This window comes from Pelophylax lessonae, assembly GCF_965119305.1.
Source record: "Pelophylax lessonae genome assembly, chromosome: 8".
In the NCBI taxonomy this organism is placed as follows: Eukaryota; Metazoa; Chordata; class Amphibia; order Anura; family Ranidae; genus Pelophylax; species Pelophylax lessonae.
Genome location: NC_138775.1, coordinates 14,191,889 through 14,214,182, shown reverse-complemented (window position 1 = coordinate 14,214,182; position 22,294 = coordinate 14,191,889). Strand labels below are relative to the sequence as shown.

Here is a 22,294-nt window from a genome sequence, read left to right as displayed (position 1 = left end):
ATGCTGTATAGTATAGAATAGTATATATTGTATATGCTGTATAGTATAGTATAGTATATATTGTATATGCTGTATAGTATAGTATAGAATAGTATATATTGTATATGCTGTATAGTATAGTATATATTGTACATGCTGTATATATAGTATAGTGTCATATACATAGTGTAGTAGGGTTGGATGGATGAGGTGTATATTATTTTACATATAATGTGTAGAGTAGAAGAATCTCCTGTGGTTATTTAGCTGTTTGGGTGGAGTCGCTCTTTAAGTCACGCCGTGTCTCTGGGAAGGGTCGGCGTTGTTTGCGGTGAAATGTCGGCATTTTTCCTTCTCACAGATGGAGAGACGCCGGGTCGGGATCATGAGAACTGTTTGTGTACCGCCGGGGATATTCCCAGCCCTTCTGTATTCATTTCTCATATAGCGAGTGACCTTTATAAGATGGAAGTTCGCGGTTCCAGCTGCATCTACATGAAAAGAGTTGCAGCGCAGTCAGAGCTCTCTGTGTGTCGGTCCTTGTGGGGACCTTCAGGGGTGACAAATGTGACTGGAGCAAAAATAAATGTCAGGGATCTCCAAACTACAACCTGTGTGCCAAATCTAACGCGCTGCTGGATTTTATCCAGACCTCTGATGTAAGGGGGGGGGGGGGGGGGGGACTCTGTGATGGGGACTCTCATCTAAGTATAGACTCTGATGGGGACTGTAATATAAGGAGGGACTCTGATGCATACTCTCATCTAAGGGGGGAGTCTGATGGAGACTCTCATGAAAGGAGTTATATTGATATATTGATAGGGATTCTCATGTAAAAAGGGACTTTGATGGGAACTCTCATATAAGTGGGTACTCTGATTGGGACTCTGATGTAAGCTGGGACTCTGATAGGAACTCTCATGTGATGGGGGCTTTGATGAGGACTCCTAATGGACTCTGAGGGGGTCTCTTGTGTGAGGCAGGACTCTGATGGGGACTCTCATGTAGGGAGGGACTCTGATGGGGACTCTCATGTGAGGAGGGACTCTGATGGGGACTCTCATGTAAGGAGGGACTCTGATGGGTACTCCCATGTAGGAAGGGACTCTGATGGCTACTCTCATGTAAGGGAGGACTCTGATGGGGACTCTCATGAAAGGAGGTATTTTGATGGGGACTCTCATGTAAGAAGGGACTTTGATGGGGACTCTCATATAAGGGGGTACTCTGATGGGGACTCTCATGTAATGGGGGACTCTGATGTAAGTTGGGACTCTGATTGGAACTTTCATGTAAGGGGAGCTTCGATGAGGACTCCTAATGGACTCTGAGGGGGACTCTTGTGTGAGAAGGGACTCTGATGGGGACTCTCATGTGAGGAGGGACTCTGATGGGGACTCTCATGTGAGGAGGAACTCTGTTAGGGACTCTCATGTGAGGAGGGACTCTGATGGGGACTCTCATGGGGGGATTCTCATGTAAGGGAGGACTCTGATGCAGACTCTCATGTAAAGAGGGAGTATGATGGGGATTCTCATGTGAGGAGGGACTCTGATGGGGCCTTTTGTGTAAGGTGGGACTCTGATGGGGTCTCTCATGCAAGGAAGGACTCTGATGGGGTCTCATGTAAGAAGGGACTCTGATGGGGACTCTCATGTAAGAAGGGACTCGGATGGGGACTCTCATGTAAGGAGGGACCCTGATGGGGACTCTCATATAAGGGAGGACTCTAATGCAGACTCTCATGTAAGATAGCGAAGCCCCGCAGAAGCAAAAACGCATACGCAAGTCCCGCCCACATATGTAAACTGTGTTCAAACCACACATGTGAGATATCGCCGCGATCGTTGGACTGAGAGCCATAATTTGAGCCGTAGACCTCCTCTGTAACTCTAAACTGGTAACCTGTAGAAATTTTTAAAACACCACCTATGGGGATTTTTACGTACCAATGTTTGTCACCATTCCACGAGCGTGCATAATTTTGAAGCATGACATGTTAGGTATCTATTTACTCGGCGTAACATTATCTTTCACATTATAGAAAAAAATTGGACTAACTTTACTGTTTTTTTCTAATTTTTTATTTAAAAAAAATTGTGTTTGTAAGACCACTGCGCAAATACGGTGTGATAACAAATATTGCAATGATCTCCATTTTATTCTCTAGGGTCTCTGCTAAATAAATATATATATATATATATATATATATATATATATATATATATATATATATATACACATCAGTTTTTTTTTTGTTTTTTTTTTGCTAGAAAATTATTTAGAACCCCCAAACATTATTTATTTATATATATATATATATATATATATATATATATAAATAATGTTTAGGGGTTGTAAATAATTTTCTAGCAAAAAAAAAACTAAATATATATATATATAGATTATTTAGAACCCCAAACATTATATATATATATATATATATATATATATATAGATATATATATATCTATATATATATAGATATATGTTTGGGGGTTCTAAATAATCTATATATATATATATATATTTAGTTTATTTTGGTAGAAAATTATTTAGAACCCCCAAACATATATATATATATATATATATATATATATATATATATATATATATATATATATATATAAATAATGTTTGGGGGTTCTAAATAATTTTCTAGCAAAAAAAAGATAACTGATATATATATATATATATATATATATATATATATATATATAAATATAGATATAGAAATATATATATATATCTATCTGTTTTTTTTTTTTTTTGCTAGAGAATTATTTAGAACCCCCAAACATTAATTAATTATTTATTTATATATATATATATATATATATATATATATATATATATATATATATATATATATATATATACATAAATAATGTTTGGGGGTTCTAAATAATTTTCTAGCAAAAAAAAAATGATTTTTAACTTGTTATCAATAAGTGTCAGAAAAAGGCCCGGTCCAGAAGAGGTTAAAAGAAGAGAACATAAGCTAAAGAGCAAAAAGTAAAAATAAAGAGCGATCGTTTTTGCCCAATTAGCACAAAACGAATGTTCTGCTAGTTTTAGTAGACGAATGGCTAAGCTAATTATTTTTATTTTTTTTTAAATAGGCCCCTTAGCCTGTGAGGGTGTCAGACTCTCTGTACTTTCATATAAGAAGAAAAGGAGATAAAATCATTCATCGGTTATATTTAGTAAGTTCAGCAACTTACTTTTCAAACACTCCCGGCTATTTAATTGGACGGGAGTTCTCCTATATGCATGCTGTGCGCCCGCAGGGCACGCCGGGCTCATCGTACAACAGCTGGCAGGGCTCAGCTTTACTTTAACCCTTCTAAGACTGAATGCGCTGTGACTCTGCTGAGTCAGCGTCTATTTGCCGGCCTGACCTGATGCCCCCCCCCCCCCCCCCCGGCTGCTGCGGGCAAAACACATGGTGCGGGATGTCAGCGTGTGCCTGCGTTCCCACCGGCCATGTGATCGCTCTCCTTCTCCTTTGCCCCCAGGCTCTTCTCTTCCTTACTTTAAGGTCACCAAGGGATAAAAATATCCCAGATCAGCTGAACTCACCCCAGGACGTGCAAGGTTAAATCCACCCTCATACCCAACATTTTGCACTGGGTGAACATGCAGGAGTCTTAAAGGAAAACTCATCATTTTTCTTTAAATGCTAGTTGCCTGGCTTTCATGGCGATCAAAATATTTTAACAACTTCTGCACCGGAAGATTTTCCCCCTTATTGACCCGGCCATTTTTTGCAATTCGGCATTGTGTTACTTTAACAGACAATTAAAATTGACGTCCTTTTTTTCCCCACAAATGGAGCTTTCTTATGGTGGTATTTGATCACCTCTGCGATTTTTATTTTTTCCCCATTAAGATTTACCCCCCTTAATGACCAGGCCATGTTTTAGTGATTCGGCACTGCGTTATTTTAATGTACAATTGCGGGGTCGCGCGATGCTGTACCTAAATAGAATGGATGTCCCCCCCCCAAATAGAGCTTCCTTTTGGTGGTATTTGATCACCTGTGCGATTTTTTTTTATTTTTTGCGCTATAAACAAAAAGAGAGCAACAATTTTGAAAGAAAAACAATATTTTTCTATTTTTCACTTTCTGCTATATAACATTCCCCCCAAAAAAAAATAAAAATGTGAAAATCAAATTTTTTCATCATTTGAGGCCAATTTGTATTCTGTTACATATTTTTGTTTAAAAAAAATCCCAAAAAGCATATTTTGATTGGTTTGCGCAAAAGTTACCGCGTCTACAAACTAGGGGAAAGATTTATGTCATTTTTATTTATAATTTTTTTTACTACTAATCAGTGTTTTTTAGCAGGACTGCGACATTGCGGCGGACAGATCGGACCCCTAACTGACATTTTTGACACTTTTGGGGGGACCAGTGACATTACTACAGTAATCAGTGCTAAAAATATGCAATGTTACTGTACTAATGACACTGGCAGGGAATAAAGGCGATCAAAGGGTTAAATGTGTCCATAGGGGGTGCTTTCTAACTGTGGGGGGATGTATTTACTGAATGAATGCAAAGACCTGTGTTCCTAAATAAGAGGAACACGGGATCCCTGTGTTCATTACAGACAGAACAGCGGTCTGCTGTGTTTACAACAGCAGACCGCCGTTCTGACTCCACGGGGAGCTATCGCGGCCGCTGGACCCGCCGATTGGCTTCCCCTGTGGCGAATGGCGCACGGTCCCGCGACGTACAGTTACGTTGTTTCGCAGGACAGAGCCGACCTGGCACAGTGTATGTGCTGGTGGTTAGCAAGTTGTTAAAGCACTTTAATGGGACTGGTATTGTATGGACTTTAACAGCTTCAATGTATCAATTAATAATTAGCGCTGCACTTTTGTTTTTTTATTTTGGATCAGGGTCCTTTCACACGGGCGGACTCTGTTTTTTGCTCAGCGGGGATCGATCCGTCGATCCCCGTTGAGCAGGCGGATGACAGATCCTTCTCCGCTTACTGTGCGGATACGGAGCTGTCAAAGCTTGGCTCTCCTCTATGGGGAATCGGATGAGAACGGACCGCCTGTCCGTTTTCATCTGATCCTTAAGACGGATGGAAAATAGGGTTATCATCCGTCTGTATTTGGCAGATCGTATCGAATCAGATGTCAACGGACGTGTCACCGCTGACATCTGCTGCTCCATAGGGGTGAATGGAGCATCCGATCTGGTCCGCCTGAAAAACAGACAGGCGGACCGGATCGGACCGCTGGAGTCTAGATTGTGTACAGCTGCTGGTACTTTATTTGTTTTCCCTGTTTGCGCAGATTTACTCTTTATATAATCCAAAGGTTTTGAAACTGGAGTTTAATCTGCTTATATTTGTTCCTCTCCTGCCCTCCCCCCCCCCCCCCTCATCTACCTGCTTATGAACTTAATGAATACAACCTTTCTGTTTTTCATTACATACCATGTTCTTCTCTATGCCAGCGTTTTTCAACCAGGGTGCCCAGGCACCTTGGGGTGCCTTGAGGTTTCTTCAGGGGTGCCTTTGCAAAATGCATAAAAATATATACAAGCCGGCAGGTGGACCAAGCCTGCCTTTTAGTTACACAAAGCCACAGGTTTGTATTGTGCGCCGTTGCAGCCCTCCAGCCACCGGCATCCTGACAACCAGTGATGTCATCAATGTTGATAAGGGTTTTGATCGCCTGCACAGCACAGGGGACGTGAAGTCAGGGGAGGCAGAGCCATGAACAGAAAAAAAAAAACTGATCGAGCTTCAAGGTTTGTAGGTCGACGAACTGGGGGTCAGAGAGACCCCAAATTTGGGAGGTAGGTACCTGCAGTCCTTCCTCAACACTGGTCACCTATGGTCCTGGAGATACAGGGCTCTTTGCACGGCCTGTCGGACTGAGAGGATGAGCTCACAGTGTCTCTGATTTCTTGTCAGAGGCACTGAGCTCAATGGACAGCTTGGAGCCTTGGACCAATGGTGAAGCACCAGAGGCGTAACTACAGGGGTTGCAGGGGTCGCAATTGCAAACGGGCCCCATGCTCCAGGGGGCCTGTGTGGCTCCCCTGTACACCTGGATAGGAGGGGCGGCGGGGGCAGCATGTAGAGAAATCACTGTCCTCCTTTTTCCTCCTGTAGCTGCAGGAGGAAAATGGAGGAGATTGGTTCCTCTGTATGCTGCCCCCGCCACTCCTCCTATCCAGTTCAATTGTGTTCTGCTGTCTCTGGGCCCCTGTGTGCTCCCCTGATCTCCCCCACTGTGCTGCCGGCTTCCTCCTCCCCTCTCCTGCCGGCTGTTGCAGGGGATGTGTCACAATAGAGAACCAGGAAGGAGTCGGTAAATATGTAACTTACCAGCTCCTTCCTTTTCTGAATGGACAGAGTCATAGTCAGTGACATTGTAAAAAAATAAAATAAAAAGATAAAAAATAATACAATTAAAATACCATAAAATAAAAACTACACCAGTGGGTGAACTTCCAGGATCTCAAAGGTCACACTTGTGACCGGGCCCTGGCATTCCACCACCGTGGGGAGGCCCCCCAAGATGGCAGGAAGGGGGCCCACTGCAGAACTTGTGAAAGGGTCCCACTGCGGGACCATAATAAAGGGCCCCGCAACTAGAGTAAAGGGCCCCAGGATCAAAGGTAAGAGCCCCAGGCTTGAAGGGAAGGGCCCTGGCCAGGGGGTCTGGGGGGCCCTTTATGGTTTCTTGCACCGGGGCCCTGAAGGTTCTACTTAGGCGTCTATAAAGCACCATTGGTCCAAGTTGTCCAATAAAAATGTGGCAGTGGAGGCTCTCCTCTCACTGCAGTGTCATAGAAGGGGGATGGGTCTAAAAGACAAATGCTCCCTTCCAGCCCGGCCCTCTTAACCACAAGGAAAAAACATGATTTTATGAGTATAAAGTTTACCCATAATCCCATGTTTTTCCCACACAGTTAAAAGGGAGAATCTGCTGCTGCTGCTGCTGAAAAGGTACTTTTTTAATCAAGCAAAATAATACATTAATTAATGGTTTATTATTTATTCATTTACTGTGAAATTACTGGTTTGAATTTATATTGTAACTTCAAATTTCAGTAATTTGTCTGTAAGCCACCTGCTTGAGTACAGTTTTTAAAAATATAGTAAATTACCCTAAAACAATATATAATATTTTTTTGTATATTAACCGCTTCCCATCCGCGCTACAGCCTATATACGGCTGCAGCGCGGACTTGAATTTTCGGGAGGCCGTTTTTTTTTAAACGGCCTCCCAGAAAGAGTCTCCCCGCGCGCTCCCGCGAACGCGCATCGGGGAAAATCTGTGTCGGCCGTGTCCCTTGGACACAGCCGATCACAGATCGTGGTGAATGGCCAATCACAGCGGCCATTCACCACGCGATCGGACCGTCCAATGAGAGATGATCTCATATGTAAACATATGAGATCATCTCTCATCGCCGGCGCTCCTTCCTCACACGGAGCCTGCAGTGTGAGGAAGGAGGAGAGCTGCTCAGCCGCCGGGGACACACAGGAATGTAATCAGGGCACTGATCACCAGTGCCCTGATTACTGCAAGGTAAAAAAACATACACAAATTGCCCCCCATCAGTGCCCACAGTGCCCGCCATCAGTGCCCCCCATCAATGCCCACAATCAGTGCCCATAGTGCTGCCAGTCAGTGCCCATCAGTGCCTGCTCATCTAGGCACTGATGAGCACTGACTGGCAGGACTATGGGCACTGAGTGTGGGCACTGATGGTGCTGCCCATCAGTGCTCATCAGTGCCGCCCATCAGTGCTCATCAGTGCCACCCGTCAGTGTCCATCAGTGCCATCCGCCAGTGCCCATCAGTGCCGCCTATCAGTGCCCATCAGTGCCACCTCTCAGTGCCCGTCAGTGCCGCCTCTCAGTGCCCAGCAGTGCCACCTCTCAGTGCCCAGCAGTGCCACCTCTCAGTGCCCAGCAGTGCCGCCTATCAGTGCTCATCAGTGCCGCCTATCAGTGCTCATCAGTGCGGCATATTAGTACCTCCTCATCAGTGCCCATAAGTGCCACCTCATCAGTGCCCATCAGTGCAGCCTATCAGTGCCACCTCATCAGCGCACATCAGTGAAGGAGAAAAAATTATTTTCAAAATTTACTCGCAGAAAATAAGAAAAACCCAAATTGTAAAAAATAAAAAACCCAGAGGTGATTACATACCACCAAAAGAAAGCTCTATTTGTGTGAAAAAAATGATAAAAATTTCATATGGGTACAGTGTAGCATGACCACGCAATTGTCAGTCAAAGTGTGAGAGCGCTGAAAGCTAAAAATTGGTCTGGATGGGAAGGGGGTTTAAGTTCACAGTAGGCAAGTGGTTAACCACTTGCCACCCAGGCCAATTCTTACACTTTTCTCCTAGTCGTGGATGGATCTCCCAGCATGAAAATGACCCAAAACATAGCGTCAAGGCAACAAAGGAGTGGCACATTAAGGTCATGGAGTGGCCTAGCCAGTCTCCAGACCTTAATCCTATAGAAAATATATGGAGGGAGCTGAAACTTCGAGTGGCCAAGCAAAAGCCAAGAAACCTTAAGGATTTAGAGAAGATCTGTAAAGAAGAGAGGACCAAATTCCCTCCTGAGATGTGTGCAAACCTGGTCACCAACTACAAGAAACGTCTGACCTCTGTGCTTCCAACAAGGGTTTCTCCACCAACTACTAAGTCATGTTTTACTTGGGGATCAAATACTCAATTTGTAACATTTGTATTATGTGTTTTTTCTGTATTTTTGGTTGATATTCTGTCTCTATCATGTAAAATACGCCTATGATAAAAATTATAGACCATTAATTTCTTTGTAAGTGGGCAAACTTACAAAATCTGCAAAAAAAAAAAAAAAAAATACTGTTGTAAAAAATTGGTTATGTTCATGGGGGAAATATTATTATTATGATGATGATTATTATTTTATAAATTATTATTATCATTATTATGATTATTATTATTATTATTTTATAAATGATTAATATTATGATGATTATTATTATTTTATAAATTATTATTATTAACATTATGTCTGTTATTATTAATTCTTCTTACAGAGTACAGCAGACTGCCCCCAGATAACAACCACCTACCTGCCCCCCACACCCACCGGGATCGCCACTGAGGTCACCCTGTCCTTGGCCAACGTCAACCTGACAAAGGTAAAAATCTAGTGTCCATTTACAGAACTTGTTACAAGTTTTTTATTTTTATTTTTTATTCATTTGTCACTATGTCTTATTCCATAGGTGAGCTATACATTTATATAGCTCTGATATACCGCAGCGCTGTATAGAGAACACTGAGCCAGTCACATCAGTCTCTGTACCAAAGGAGCTTACACTCTAATGTCCCCCCACAGTCACACACTATTATTATTATACATTTATATAGTTCTGATATATACCGCAGTGCTGTACAGATTACACTGAGCCAGTCATACCAGTCTCTGTACCAGAGGAGCTTACACTCTAATGTCCCCCACAGTTACATCGGTCTCTGTACCAAAGGAGCTTACACTCTAATGCCCCCCCCCACACACACACACACATTATTATTATTATACATCAATATAGCTCTGACATATACCTCAGTGTTGCACAGAGAACATTAAACCATTCACATCAGTCAGTGCACCAGAAGAGCTTACACTCTAATGTCCCACCTCAGCCACATCAGTCTCTGTACCAGAGGAGCTTACACACTAATGTCCCCCCACAGTCATACACTATTATTATTATACATCAATATAGCTCTGACATATACCGCAGTGCTGTACAGAGAACACTGAGCCACTCACATCAGTCTCTGCACCAGAGGAGCTTACACTCTAATGTCCCCCCACATTCACAGTAGTCTCTTTACCTAGAGGAGCTTACACTCTAATGTCCCCCCCACATTCACATCAGTCTCTGTACCAGAGGAGCTTACACTCTAATGTCCCCCCACATTCACATCAGTCAGTGCACCAGAAGAGCTTACACTCTAAGTCCCCCCACATTCACATCAGTCTCTGCACCAGAGGAGCTTACACTGTAATGTCCCCCCACATTCACATTAGTCTCTGTACCAGAGGAGCTTACACTCTAATGTCCCCCCACATTCACATTAGTCTCAGTACCAGAGGAGCTTACACTCTAATGTCCCCCCACAGTCACACACTATTATTATTATACATTTATATAGCTCTGACATATACCGCAGTGCTGTACAGAGAACATTAAACCAGTCACATCAGTCTCTGTACCAGAGGAGCTTACACTCTAATATCCCCCCACATTCACATCAGTCTCTGTACCAGAGGAGCTTACACTCTAATGTCCCCCCACATTCACATCAGTCTCTGTACCAGAGGAGCTTACACTCTAATGTCCCCCCACATTCACATCAGTCAGTGCACCAGAAGAGCTTACACTCTAAGTCCCCCCACATTCACATCAGTCTCTGTACCAGAGGAGCTTACACTCTAATGTCCCCCCACATTCACATTAGTCTCTGTACCAGAGGAGCTTACACTCTAATGTCCCCCCACATTCACATCAGTCTCTGTACCAGAGGAGCTTACACTCTAATGTCCCCCCACATTCACATCAGTCTCTGTACCAGAGGAGCTTACAATCTAATGTCCCCCCACATTCACATCAGTCTCTGTACCAGAGGAGCTTACAATCTAATGTCCCTTCACAGTCACACACTGTTATTACAATACATACATCTATATAGCTCTGACATATACCGCAGTGCTGTACAGAGAACATTAAACCATTCACATCAGTCAGTGCACCAGAAGAGCTTACACTCCAATGTCCTTATGTTTCAAGTATCATAATGTATTATTAAAGGGGAACTCCAGTCAAACATTTTTCAGTTTCATCTGGAGTTTGAGGGTCATCCTCAGTGGGGTGTACACTATGTAGCCACACGGCAGGGCCAGATTAGGGTGGAAGCCGATGAATTGACTAGTGTGTTTTTGAGGAGGAAACCTACATGAGCGCAGGGAAAACATACAAACTCCATGCAGATGAAGTGCCTGTGTCGAAGGGAACTCAGATCTCCATAATGGTGACAACTTAACTCCAGACTCTCCCGTATACAATTCACACTGAACAGATTCTCTGTGTCTCCTCCTAGGATCGGGGCTTGGAATGTGACTTTGGACCAGAACAGACTTTCCCAGCCAAGTGGGTGAATTCCTCCTCCGTCTCATGCAGCAATGTCCTGGTAAGGTAACGGAGTGCCTTCCCGGGTCACCCATTGTATGTTCCCATAGCATCGCCCCGCGTGTCACCGCCAGTCTATAGGGAGGACACTGCGGGCACTGTGTGTGCCATAGAAAGCTGCATTGTGTGTCACTGCATCTGTGCGTCCTCCGCCATCATCATATGAATAGAAAGTGTACCGCCGCTTTAAATAGGGGATTGTTATCTGAACAGGGATAATATATAGGGGGCATGGACACAGAAATATCTATTATTTATCTATCTATCTATCTATCTATCTATCTATCTATCTATCTATCTATCTATCTATCTATCTATCTATCTATCTATCTATCTATCTATCTATCTATCTAATGTATCTATCTATCTATCTATCTATCTATCTATCTATCTATCTATCTATCTATCTATCTATCTATCTATCTATCTATCTATCTATCTATCTAATGTATCTATCTATCTATCTATCTATCTATCTATCTATCTATCTATCTATCTATCTATCTATCTATCTATCTATCTATCTATCTATCTATCTATCAATCTATCTATCTATCTATCTATCTATCTATCTATCTATCTATCTATCTATCTATCTATCTATCTATCTATCTATCTATCTATCTATTCATATCTATCTGTCTATCTATCTATCTATCTATCTATCTATCTATCTATCTATCTATCTATCTATCTATCTATCTATCTATCTATCTGTCTATCTGTCTATCTATCTATCTATCTATCTAATATCTATCTATCTGTCTGTCTATCTGTCTATCTATCTATCTATCTATCTATCTATCTATCTATCTATCTATCTATTCATATCTATTCTATCTATCTATCTATCTATCTATCTATCTATCTATCTATCTATCTATCTATCTATCTATCTATCTATCTATCTATCTATCTATCTATCTATCCCGCGATCACTCCCCTTGGAGACAGAATTGCGGTCTGCTGTTGTAAACACAGCAGACCGCTGTTCTATCAGCAATGAACACAGGGATCCTGTGATCCTCCTATTTCGGAAGACAGATCCCTGTGTTCATGCAGCAAGCCCATCCCCCTCACAGTTAGAAAGCACCCCCCTAGGGGCACATCAAACCCTTTGATCGCCCCTGGTGTTAACCCCTTCCCTGCCAGTGTCATTATTACAGTAACAGTGCATATTTTTAGCACTGATTACTGTAGTAATGTCACTGGTCCCCCCAAAAGTGTCAAAAATGTCAGTCAGGGGTCCGATCTGTCCGCTGCAATGTCGCAGTCCCGCTAAAAATCGCAGCTCGCCGCATTTACTAGTAAAGAAAAAATTAAAAGTAAACAAAAATGACATAAATCTTTCCCATCTTAGCGCACCGCTATTATCCAACTGAACAGGGGCTGAAAAGGGACCAAGTGCTGGATACGCCCAGCACTATACATATTTGGAGATATCCCCACTCTATTCCAACTTTACAGACGACCTGTGTTTCTGACCCCGCTTTGGAGATCCTCGTGGGAATTTTGGATCGGGGGGCTTTTATACTGTCACCTGTGAAGTTACTACTTATTTATACTCTAATCTGGTTTAGAACCAATTAACTTCCCTTTTGAAGCCCATTTATATACATTATTTTAGGTCTATTCATAGACCCAGCCAATTTGGCATATATTACTTGCGGTCAAGGATACTTGAAAGTTTTTTCCTAACCCGTTAAGATCCATTCACTTGGTCCTCCGTCCTGGAATCCACAGAGTTCCTGCATATCTGTCTGAGCTCTGGTGTTTCTCGGTTCCAAGACGTAGTTATGACCATGTTTTTATGATATATGTTATTTTCGTCTTTGTCAATCCATTCTTTTGCAACATTTTGTAATAAAATGTATTTACTTTCATACTCAAGTCCTGGTTCTTGCCGTTTAAAGTCCCACTCCTCAGGGGTTTCCTATTGTTCAATAAATCTTTCCCCTAGTTTGTAGACGCGATAACTTTTGCGCAAACCAATCAAAATACACTTATTGGGATTATTTTTACCAAAAATATGTAGCAGAAAACAAATTAGCCTAAAATGATGAAAAAATTAGATTTTTTAATTTTTTTTTTTATTAGGAATGTTCTATAGTAGAAAGTGAAAAATACATTTTTTTTTTATTATTACCAAAAATATGAAGCAGAATACAGATTGGCCTAAAATGATGAAAAAAAAATATATTTTTACATTTTTATTTATTGGGAATGTTTTATAGCAGAAAGTGAAAAATATTGTTTTTTTTTTAGAATTGTCACACTTTTTTTTTATAGCACAAAAAATCGCAGAGGTGATCAAATACCACCAGAAGAAAGTTCTGTTTTTGGGAAAAAAATATCAGTTTTTTTTTGGGTACAGCGTCGCACAACCGCGCAATTGTCAGTTAAAGTAATGCAGTGCCGAATCGCAAAAAAGGCCCTGGTCATTAGGGGGTTAAATCTTCCGGTCCAGAACTGGTTAAATAAATAATGGTACAGTGTTACATTTCCATTACAATAAAGAAGTTACTTTGTATCCAGAATATGAATCCACTACACATTGATTTGCTTTCTTTTTATTTTTCCTGCTAGCTCCACACTACTGAAAGCAGTCGAAAACTTCAAGTAAATTTGCAGCTGATTGACCATCCTGGAAAGTTCCTTGACAATCCCAACGCAGTGACCGGTAAGTTACATTGTTTCCCGTATTTTGATTTTTTTTTTTGGTTAGGATATTTGGGATCTTGCAGTCGACCTCCATCCATCAAACATTCTTCCGAGCCGTCCCCAGCAGATGATTCGGTCTTATATACAAAGAGACAATACAGAGAGATAACGGGTGCTGAGTGTGACCGCACTCCCCTACAATAATAACATTTCTAATGAAGAAAGTGCGGAGGAGGAGCTGGGCCATCATTTGTTTATAAAGTGCTGAAATCTTTGCACCCACTAAGCAGACAGGGAGTAACTGTACAGTGAACAGATTACCCTTTTTTTTTTTTTCTTCTTTTTTTTTTTTTTTTTTTTTGGCTTTTCTTTTTTTTCTATACATATAATGTGAACAATCCACAAGTAGAAAAATAATATAAAGAACCAATGCTCTACCAAAAACATGAAAAAAAACTAAATAAGAATAAAATGTAAAATAATATTAAAATATTTATATTAAATTATTTATATTTTATATTTATATTAAATATTAAAAATATTAAAATATTAAAAATAAAAGGTAAAAAACACAATGTCCTAAAATAGAAAGTGCAGAGGAGGAGCTGGGCCATCATTTGTTTAAAAAGTGCTGAAATCTTTGCACCCGCTAAGCAGACAGGGAGTAACTACACTGAACAGATTACCCTTTTTTCTTTTTTCTTTTCTTTCTTTTTTTTTTTTTGTTGGCTTTTCTTTTTTTTTTTTTTTTATTCCTTATCTTTTTTTTCTATACATATAATGTAAACAATCCACAAGTAGAAAAATAATATAAAGAACCAATGCTCTACCAAAAAGATGAAAAAAAACTAAATAAGAATAAAATCTAAAATAATATTAAAATATTTATATTTTAGATTTATATTAAATATTAAAAATAAAAGGTAAAAAACACAATGTCCTAAAATAGAAAGTGCGGAGGAGGAGCTGGGCCATCATTTGTTTATAAAGTGCTGAAATCTTTACACCCACTAATCAGACAGGGAGTACCTGTACAGTGAACAGATTACCCTTTTTTTTTTCTTTTTTCTTTTCTTTTTTTTTCTTCTTTTTTCTTTTCTTTTTTTTTTTTTTTCTTTTTGTTGGCTTTTCTTTTTTTTTTCTCTTTTTTTTTTTTTATTCCTTATCTTTTATTTCTATACATATAATGTGAACAATCTAAGTAGAAAAATAATATAAAGAACCAATGCACTACCAAAAAGATGAAAAAAATGAAATAAGAATAAAATGTAAAATAATATAAAAATATTAAATTATTTATATTATATATTTATATTAAATATTAACCATATTAAAATATTAAAAATAAAAGGTAAAAAACACAATGTCCTAAAATAAGTTAGGGTAGGCAAGTATTAGCAGCCAATCCCTGCAGTGTCACCACATACAATACCAGTGAAAAAAATAAAAATAATAGATCGGCACTATTGCATAAAAGTAAGAAAACAACATAAAATGCAACTAATGTATGAAAAATCAAATCAATGTGAAGAAATGATGATATAAAAATATCTAAGTGCAAATCATGCTAAAATAACAAAGGTGATAAATGAACCCTACATGTGATAAACTATACACAGAAGTGAAGAGTAAATACCAAAATAATAAATATATAGATTAAATATCGTAATTCAAAAGTCCATATGTAATGTGAATCAAACATGTGCAAAAATAAGGATAAAGTCACGTGTTTTGTGATGCAACGCGTCGGCAGGAGCCGGGTAACGTCACTTCCGGTCTACAGCCGAAACAGGAATTTTTGTGTTTTACATATAATGTGAACAATCCACAAGTAGAAAAATAATATAAAGAACCAATGCGCTACCAAAAAGATGAAAAAAAAAAACAAAATAAGAAAAAAATGTAAAATAATATAAAAATATTTATATTAAAATATTTATATTATATATTTATATTAAATATTAAAATATTAAAAATATAAAAAATAAAAGGTAAAAAACACAATGTCCTAAAATATGTTAGGGTAGGCCAAGTATTAGCAGCCAATCCCTGCATTGTCACCACATACAATACCAGTGGATAAAATAAAAATAATAGATCGGCACTATAGCATAAAAGTAAGAAAACAACATAAAATGCAACTAATGTATGAAAAATCAAACCAATGTGAAGACATGATGATATAAAAATATCTAAGTGCAAATCATGCTAAAATAACAAAGGTGATAAATGAACCCTACATGTGATAAACATGTGCAAAAATAAGGATAAAGTCACGTGTTTTGTGATGCAATGCGTCGGCAGGAGCCGGGTAACGTCACTTCCGGTCTACGGCCGAAACAAAAGGTTAGGGTTATCACTAGGGTTAGGGCAAGTGTTATGGCTAGGGTTAGGATTATGGGTAGGGTTAGGGCAAGTGTTAGGGTTATCACTAGGGTTAGGGTTATGGCTAGGGTTAGGGTTATCACTAGGGTTAGGGCAAGTGTTATGGCTAGGGTTAGGATTATGGGTAAGGTTAGGGCAAGTGTTAGGGTTATCACCAGGGTTAGGCTAGGGTTAGGGCTATGGCTATGGCTAGGGTTAGGGCAAATGCTAGGGTTATCACTAGGGTTAGGCTAGGGGTAGGGCAAGTGTTATAGCTAGGGTTATGGCTAGGGTTAGGGTTATGGTTATGGCTAGGGTTAGGCTAGAGTTAGGCTAGGGTTAGGGTTACGGCTAGGGTTAGGATTATGGCTAGGGTTGGGTTAGGTTTAGGATTATGGCTAGGGTTATTGCTAGAGTTAGGCTAGGGTTAGGGTTACGGCTGGGGTTAAGGTTATGGTTATGATGTCTGGGGTTAGGGTTATGACTAGGGTTGGGTTATCTTTAGGATTATGGCTAGGGTTGGGTTAGGATTATGACTAGGGTTGGGTTATGGCTAGAGTTGGGATTATGATTAGGGTTGGTGTTATGGTTAGGGCTAGGGTTATGGTTAGGGTTAGGGTTAGAGCTCATTTCTCTTGGAACAGACGTGGATGGACAATTTGCTTGGAAGGGGCTTTTCTGCAGAAGGAATGGACTGGGACAGGGGTAAAAAAGCAGACTATGTGATTGGTTGCGCTTTATAAATTCGCACACAAGTCACATGTATATCATGCAGGTAGGACTTTCATGCAGCTTTTGAGGGTTTACATTGAAGTCTATGGCCCTCAAGTCGCAGGAAATTCAAACCAAAATAGTGCAAGAACTTTAAGTCGCACAGATACGAACAGCACTCATTGGAAAACGTGGGGTGTGACTAGTCAAAGTCGCATGACAAGCCTACTCCATACCCACCAAAAATCAATGAGGGGGGCTGAGACAAGCAGTGAGACATAAAATAGGAATTTAGATCTTTGCGATTAAAAATAAAGTCAAATAAAACGCAATGTTTCTTATTTCCGTGGAGAGAATTAAACCTCCGTGTTGAACGCTCGATTCGAATGCCAGTTAAAGCTGTATCTTATTTCTCCAATAAATTGAATTAAACCTAATGTCTCCACTTTACGTATCCTACATCTGCAGTCTGTGGCCTTGCCAAGATGTTTTTCCATACGCCAACAGTCATTCTTTTTTTAAGCTGCGACTTTCCTCTAAATCAATTAAAAAGACACAACGGAGCCCCGAAATCCCGTGTTCTCACTCCGTATTCTTACTGGAAGAAGTTTTCTTCATTCTGTATAATTCCCCGGTCGGTTTCCTGTGCAGATTTTCCTTAATGTCTCTATTGTTTGCTGTGGAAAATAACATTCCTTTCCATTTATTGTATGTGAAGTGATGGCGGCGGTATTAAGCTGCCGGCTACTTGCGGTAATAAAAGCGCAGCCGCTGTGCATGTTGGTGACAGATGTTGTCACCTTGAGCAACGTTCGTGACTTGGCGGCCATCGGAACTGGTCAGATTTGAACGTTCTTGACTTCGTCATTGGCTCCCATTTTCAGTTATACCAAATTGCCAAAAGTATTGGGACGCCTGCCTTTACACACACATGAACTTTAATGGCATCCCAGTCTTAGTCCGTAGGGTTCAATATTGAGTTGGCCCGCCCTTTGCAGCTATAACAGCTTCAACTCTTCTGGGTTTAGGAGTGTGTCTATGGGAATGTTTCACCATTCTTCCAGAAGCGCATTTGTGAGGTCAGGCACTGATGTTGGACGAGAAGGCCTCGGACGGTCTCCACTCTAATTCATCCCAACGGTGTTCTATCGGGTTGAGGTCAGGACTCTGTGCAGGCCGGTCAAGTTCCTCCACCTCAACCTCGCTCATCCATGTCTTTATGGACCTTGCTTTGTGCACTGTTGTATATGTGTGGACTAGATGTATTGGGAAGAGAATTATGTCCAGTTGGCATGGAGTAAGGTTCAGGAGTGTCTCACACCAAACAACTACAGAAACCAGTTAATTGTTTGATAACCACTCGCCGACCGCCTAAAGTACATTTACTACAGCAGGTCGGCTCTATTGTGCGAAATCACGTACCTGTATGTCATTTCGTGCAATAGCCACTAGAGGGGGCGCGCGTGCTGCAGCAGGCGTGATGGTGCGCTGATTGAACAGAGAGGGAGCCAATCAGCGGATTCAGGCGGACCCAATGTCCTGCGGCCACCTGTGATCATTCCTGAGAGAGGCAGAACGGCGGTCTGCCTATGTGAACAAGGTAGATCACTGTTCTGATAGGGGGAAGATGGAGATCTTGTGTTCCTGCTAAGCAGAAACATGTATCTCTGTCTTCCCCCAGTCAGAGTACCTCCCCCACACAGTTAGCAAGCACCCCCCTAGGGACACATTTAACTCTTTGATCACCCCTGATGTTAACCCCTTCCCTGCCAGTGTCATTAGTACAGTAACAGTGCATTTTTCTTTTAGCACTAATCACTGTATTAGTGTCACTGGTCCCCAAAAAAGTGTCCGATTTGTCCTCCGCAATGTCGCAGTCCCGCTAAAAATCGCTGATCGCCCCCATTACTAGAAGAAAAAAAAAATTCCATAAAAAATATCCCATAGTTTATAGACACTATAACTTTTGCGCAAAGCAATCAATATACACTTATTGGGATTGCATGTGCACACTAGCACATTATGCATTTACTTTGCAGGGAAGAAAAAAAATAAATAAAACGGAAGACTTTACTTCCTCTTTAAAGTCCCATTTGGGACTTTTCCATGTCAATAGGGATGTTGGCCTGTTAAATATATCGATCCTACCCCCATTCCTTCCTTTATTCCAACTTTTTGAGATGGGAACGAGGAACACCTATTAGCAAAAGTATGTAGGCATAGGACACACCCCCTGCCACACCCCCATTAAAGGAAAATGATACATAAAAAAAAAAAAAAAGTGATTAGTTAAACTCACAAGTGCTTTTTTTTTTTTACCACTACTATTCATTTATACTGGCTTTTGAAATTTACAAATGCAACAATTTAGAAATTGGATTAAGCCCCGGTTCACACTAGGGCGACCTGTGAGGCGACCTGGTCGCCTCACAGGTCGCCGCAGGTCGCCTCCCATAGGAAAGCTGCGGACCCGTTCTAATAGGAGCGACACAAGTCGCTCCGACCTAGAAAAAGGGTCCGGAGCTTCTTTGGGGCGACCAGGAGGCGACCGCCATAGACTTCAATGTTATGAAGTCCGTGGCGGCCGCTCCGAGGTCGCGGCGCTCTGCTCGCACCGCGATCTCGGAGGTCGCCCCTGAAAGTAGCGTCGCTCCTATGTGAACCGGCGCTTAAGGTTTAGATAAAAAGTGCATTTTATATACAACTAGATAGATCAGACCAAAATGAGGAACAAATGAGGAGGAAAGAGGGACAGAGGGACTTTCTTCCAAATCAGGGACAGTCCCTCGAAATCAGGGACAGTCCCTCCAAATCAGGGACAGTCCCTCCAAATCTGGGGCAGTCCCTCCAAATCTGGGGCAGTCCCTCCGAAACTCGGACAGTCTCTCCAAATCGTGGACAGTCCCTCCAAATCAGGGACAGTCCCTCCAAATCATGGATAGTCCCTCCAAATAAGGGATAGTCCCTCCAAATTGGGGACAGTCCCTCCAAATCAGGGACAATCTCTCCAAATCAGGGACAGTCCCTCCAAATCGGGGACAGTTGGGAGCTATGATTTGGAATAGTAAACTTATGCGCTATAATGAGGTAAGCGACACTATGAAAGCTCAAAAATGGAAACTAATAACGGACGTGGAACTCCTCCGAGCAAGCAGCTGATTTGATAGTGTCCCCACGTATCACAATGATAATACAATTAAAGAAATCAGCGCTAAACTCTAAATGAGGGGGACCACTCTATCTGCCTTCAGTATCCAATACCCAATGGTCTCAAAAAGCTGTCTTTCACAATGATCAGATAATGAATAAATATATAAATGTGTTTGTGGATAACTAAAGTACAATGTGAAAATGAGGAAAATCAAAGTGATGGTAAAATAAATCAAACGAAATATTCTCAAATGGTGATCCAATGGATCAAAAAGGGCGTTAGGTATAATTATCCAAGCTCCTCTCACTCTTCGGACATATGCTTATTGTCCTCCAGCTGTTATGGGTTAAGTGGTTCAGAGTCGGTCCACGCAGGTATCTCTCAATCCCTCTGTCTAGTTCTTAAACAAGAGAGGCTCTCATGGTGCAGTACATAGGGTATACTTTTATTGAGTCAAAGTTGCAAACTACTTACACAGATGAAGATCATATAATGCAGACAGGGGCCCCTTTGAGAAAGCTACGGGTGTTTGTAACGCAACGCGTTAGGGACAAGCCGTATTGACGTCACTTCCGGTCTTCGGCCGAGACCGGAAGCTTCGGATCTCACCGCATCGGCGGATGTATTGGAGACTGTCTGCATTATATGATCTTCATCTGTGTAAGTAGTTTGCAACTTTGACTCAATAAAAGTATACCCTATGTACTGCACCATGAGAGCCTCTCTTGTTTAAGAACTAGACAGAGGGATTGAGAGATACCTGCGTGGACCGACTCTGAACCACTTAACCCATAACAGCTGGAGGACAATAAGCATAAGTCCGAAGAGTGAGACACGTAAATTGCCTTTAGTTGTACTTTACGGCTATAGCTATCTGTCCTACAAAGATCTGTAATTATTAGTTATTAGAGTTTTATTAAAGTTTAGTGATTTTGAGTTGTTTTATTAAAGTTTGCTGCTATTCAGACTGTGAGTAACCGCTACAAACGGCGACCAATACAAATCTAATATGTTTATTTCCAACTCCATCTAGTGGCTATAATGTGGTATCTTCCTGAAACACCTCAATTAGGAAAATAATGCATTATGGTCCCTAGATGGAGCTGCCAATCATAGGAAATAAAACATATCAGACACAATACAATGAATATTCATAATGTCTGTGTTCCACTGAAAGCCTAAATCTGATTGGTTGACAAACTGTTATTAAATAAGCACACCTGTGTTTGTCTTTTCCAGTGGAAGTGTACAACTGTGCATCTGAGACCAACGACTGCTCCCTGTGCCTGGGGCGCACGGATTTAGGGCACCTGTGCAGTTGGAGTGAGAGCAGCGCCTCCTGCAGGCTGAAAAGTGAATCGCTTCTTGTTCAGAGCACTTGCCCTGCCCCCGAGATCTGGAAGGTATATTTTTTATATTTGTTCTATTTGGTCTGTTATCCTTTCCTTCTTTACACAAGGAACAAGGAATATCTCCTAAACATGCACCTTTGCATGGAGATATTCACTACTTCTACAGCCAGTGATGTCACTGGCGCATGCAGCCAGGGCAGCCATGGGGGGGGGGGGGGGGGGCACAGCCCATACACATGTAGGGGGCCCGGACGTTCCGAGGGGCCCGGCCACCCAGGCCCCAACCAACGAGATCGAGTTGTTGCTGCTGTAGTAACTAGCAATTGCTAAAGCATGGCGGCTGCAGAGTAAGCCGATGCAGCTGAAGGGATGTCTCTTTGCTGGATTGCTCTGTTTCTTTGCTGAAAATATGTGGCTGTCTCTTTGCTGGATCGGGATATCTCTTTGCTGAATATATGAGGCCCTCTCTTTACTGGATTAGGATGTCTGTTTGCTGAATATTTGAGGCCGTCTCTTTGTTGGATTAGGATGTCTCTTTGGTGAATAAATGAGGCCGTCTCTTTGTTGGATTAGGATGTCTCTTTGCTGAATATATGAGGCCACCTCTTTACTGGATTGGGATATCTCTTTGCTGAATATATGAGGCCCCCTCGTTACTGGATTGGGATGTCTCTTTGCTAAATATATGAGGCTGCCTCTTTACTAGATTGGGATGTCTCTTTGCTGAATATGAGGCTGTCTCTTTACTGGATTGGGATGTCTCATTGATGAATATATGGGGCCGTCTCTTTGTTGTATTAGGATGTCTCTTTGCACAATATATGAGGCCGCCT

The 22,294-nt window shown here is 41.2% G+C and overlaps 1 protein-coding gene across 1 annotated transcript in view; it reads left to right on the top strand.

Moving 5' to 3' along the window:
- PLXND1 (plexin D1) overlaps positions 1-22,294 on the top strand; it is a 240,597-nt gene that overhangs the window by 126,028 nt on the left and 92,275 nt on the right. The window contains exons 9-12 of the mRNA XM_082265543.1: positions 9,060-9,164; positions 11,134-11,223; positions 13,809-13,902; positions 21,349-21,512. Coding sequence (XP_082121669.1) covers positions 9,060-9,164; positions 11,134-11,223; positions 13,809-13,902; positions 21,349-21,512 — 453 coding nt within the window. The remainder of the gene's footprint in view (positions 1-9,059; positions 9,165-11,133; positions 11,224-13,808; positions 13,903-21,348; positions 21,513-22,294) is intronic.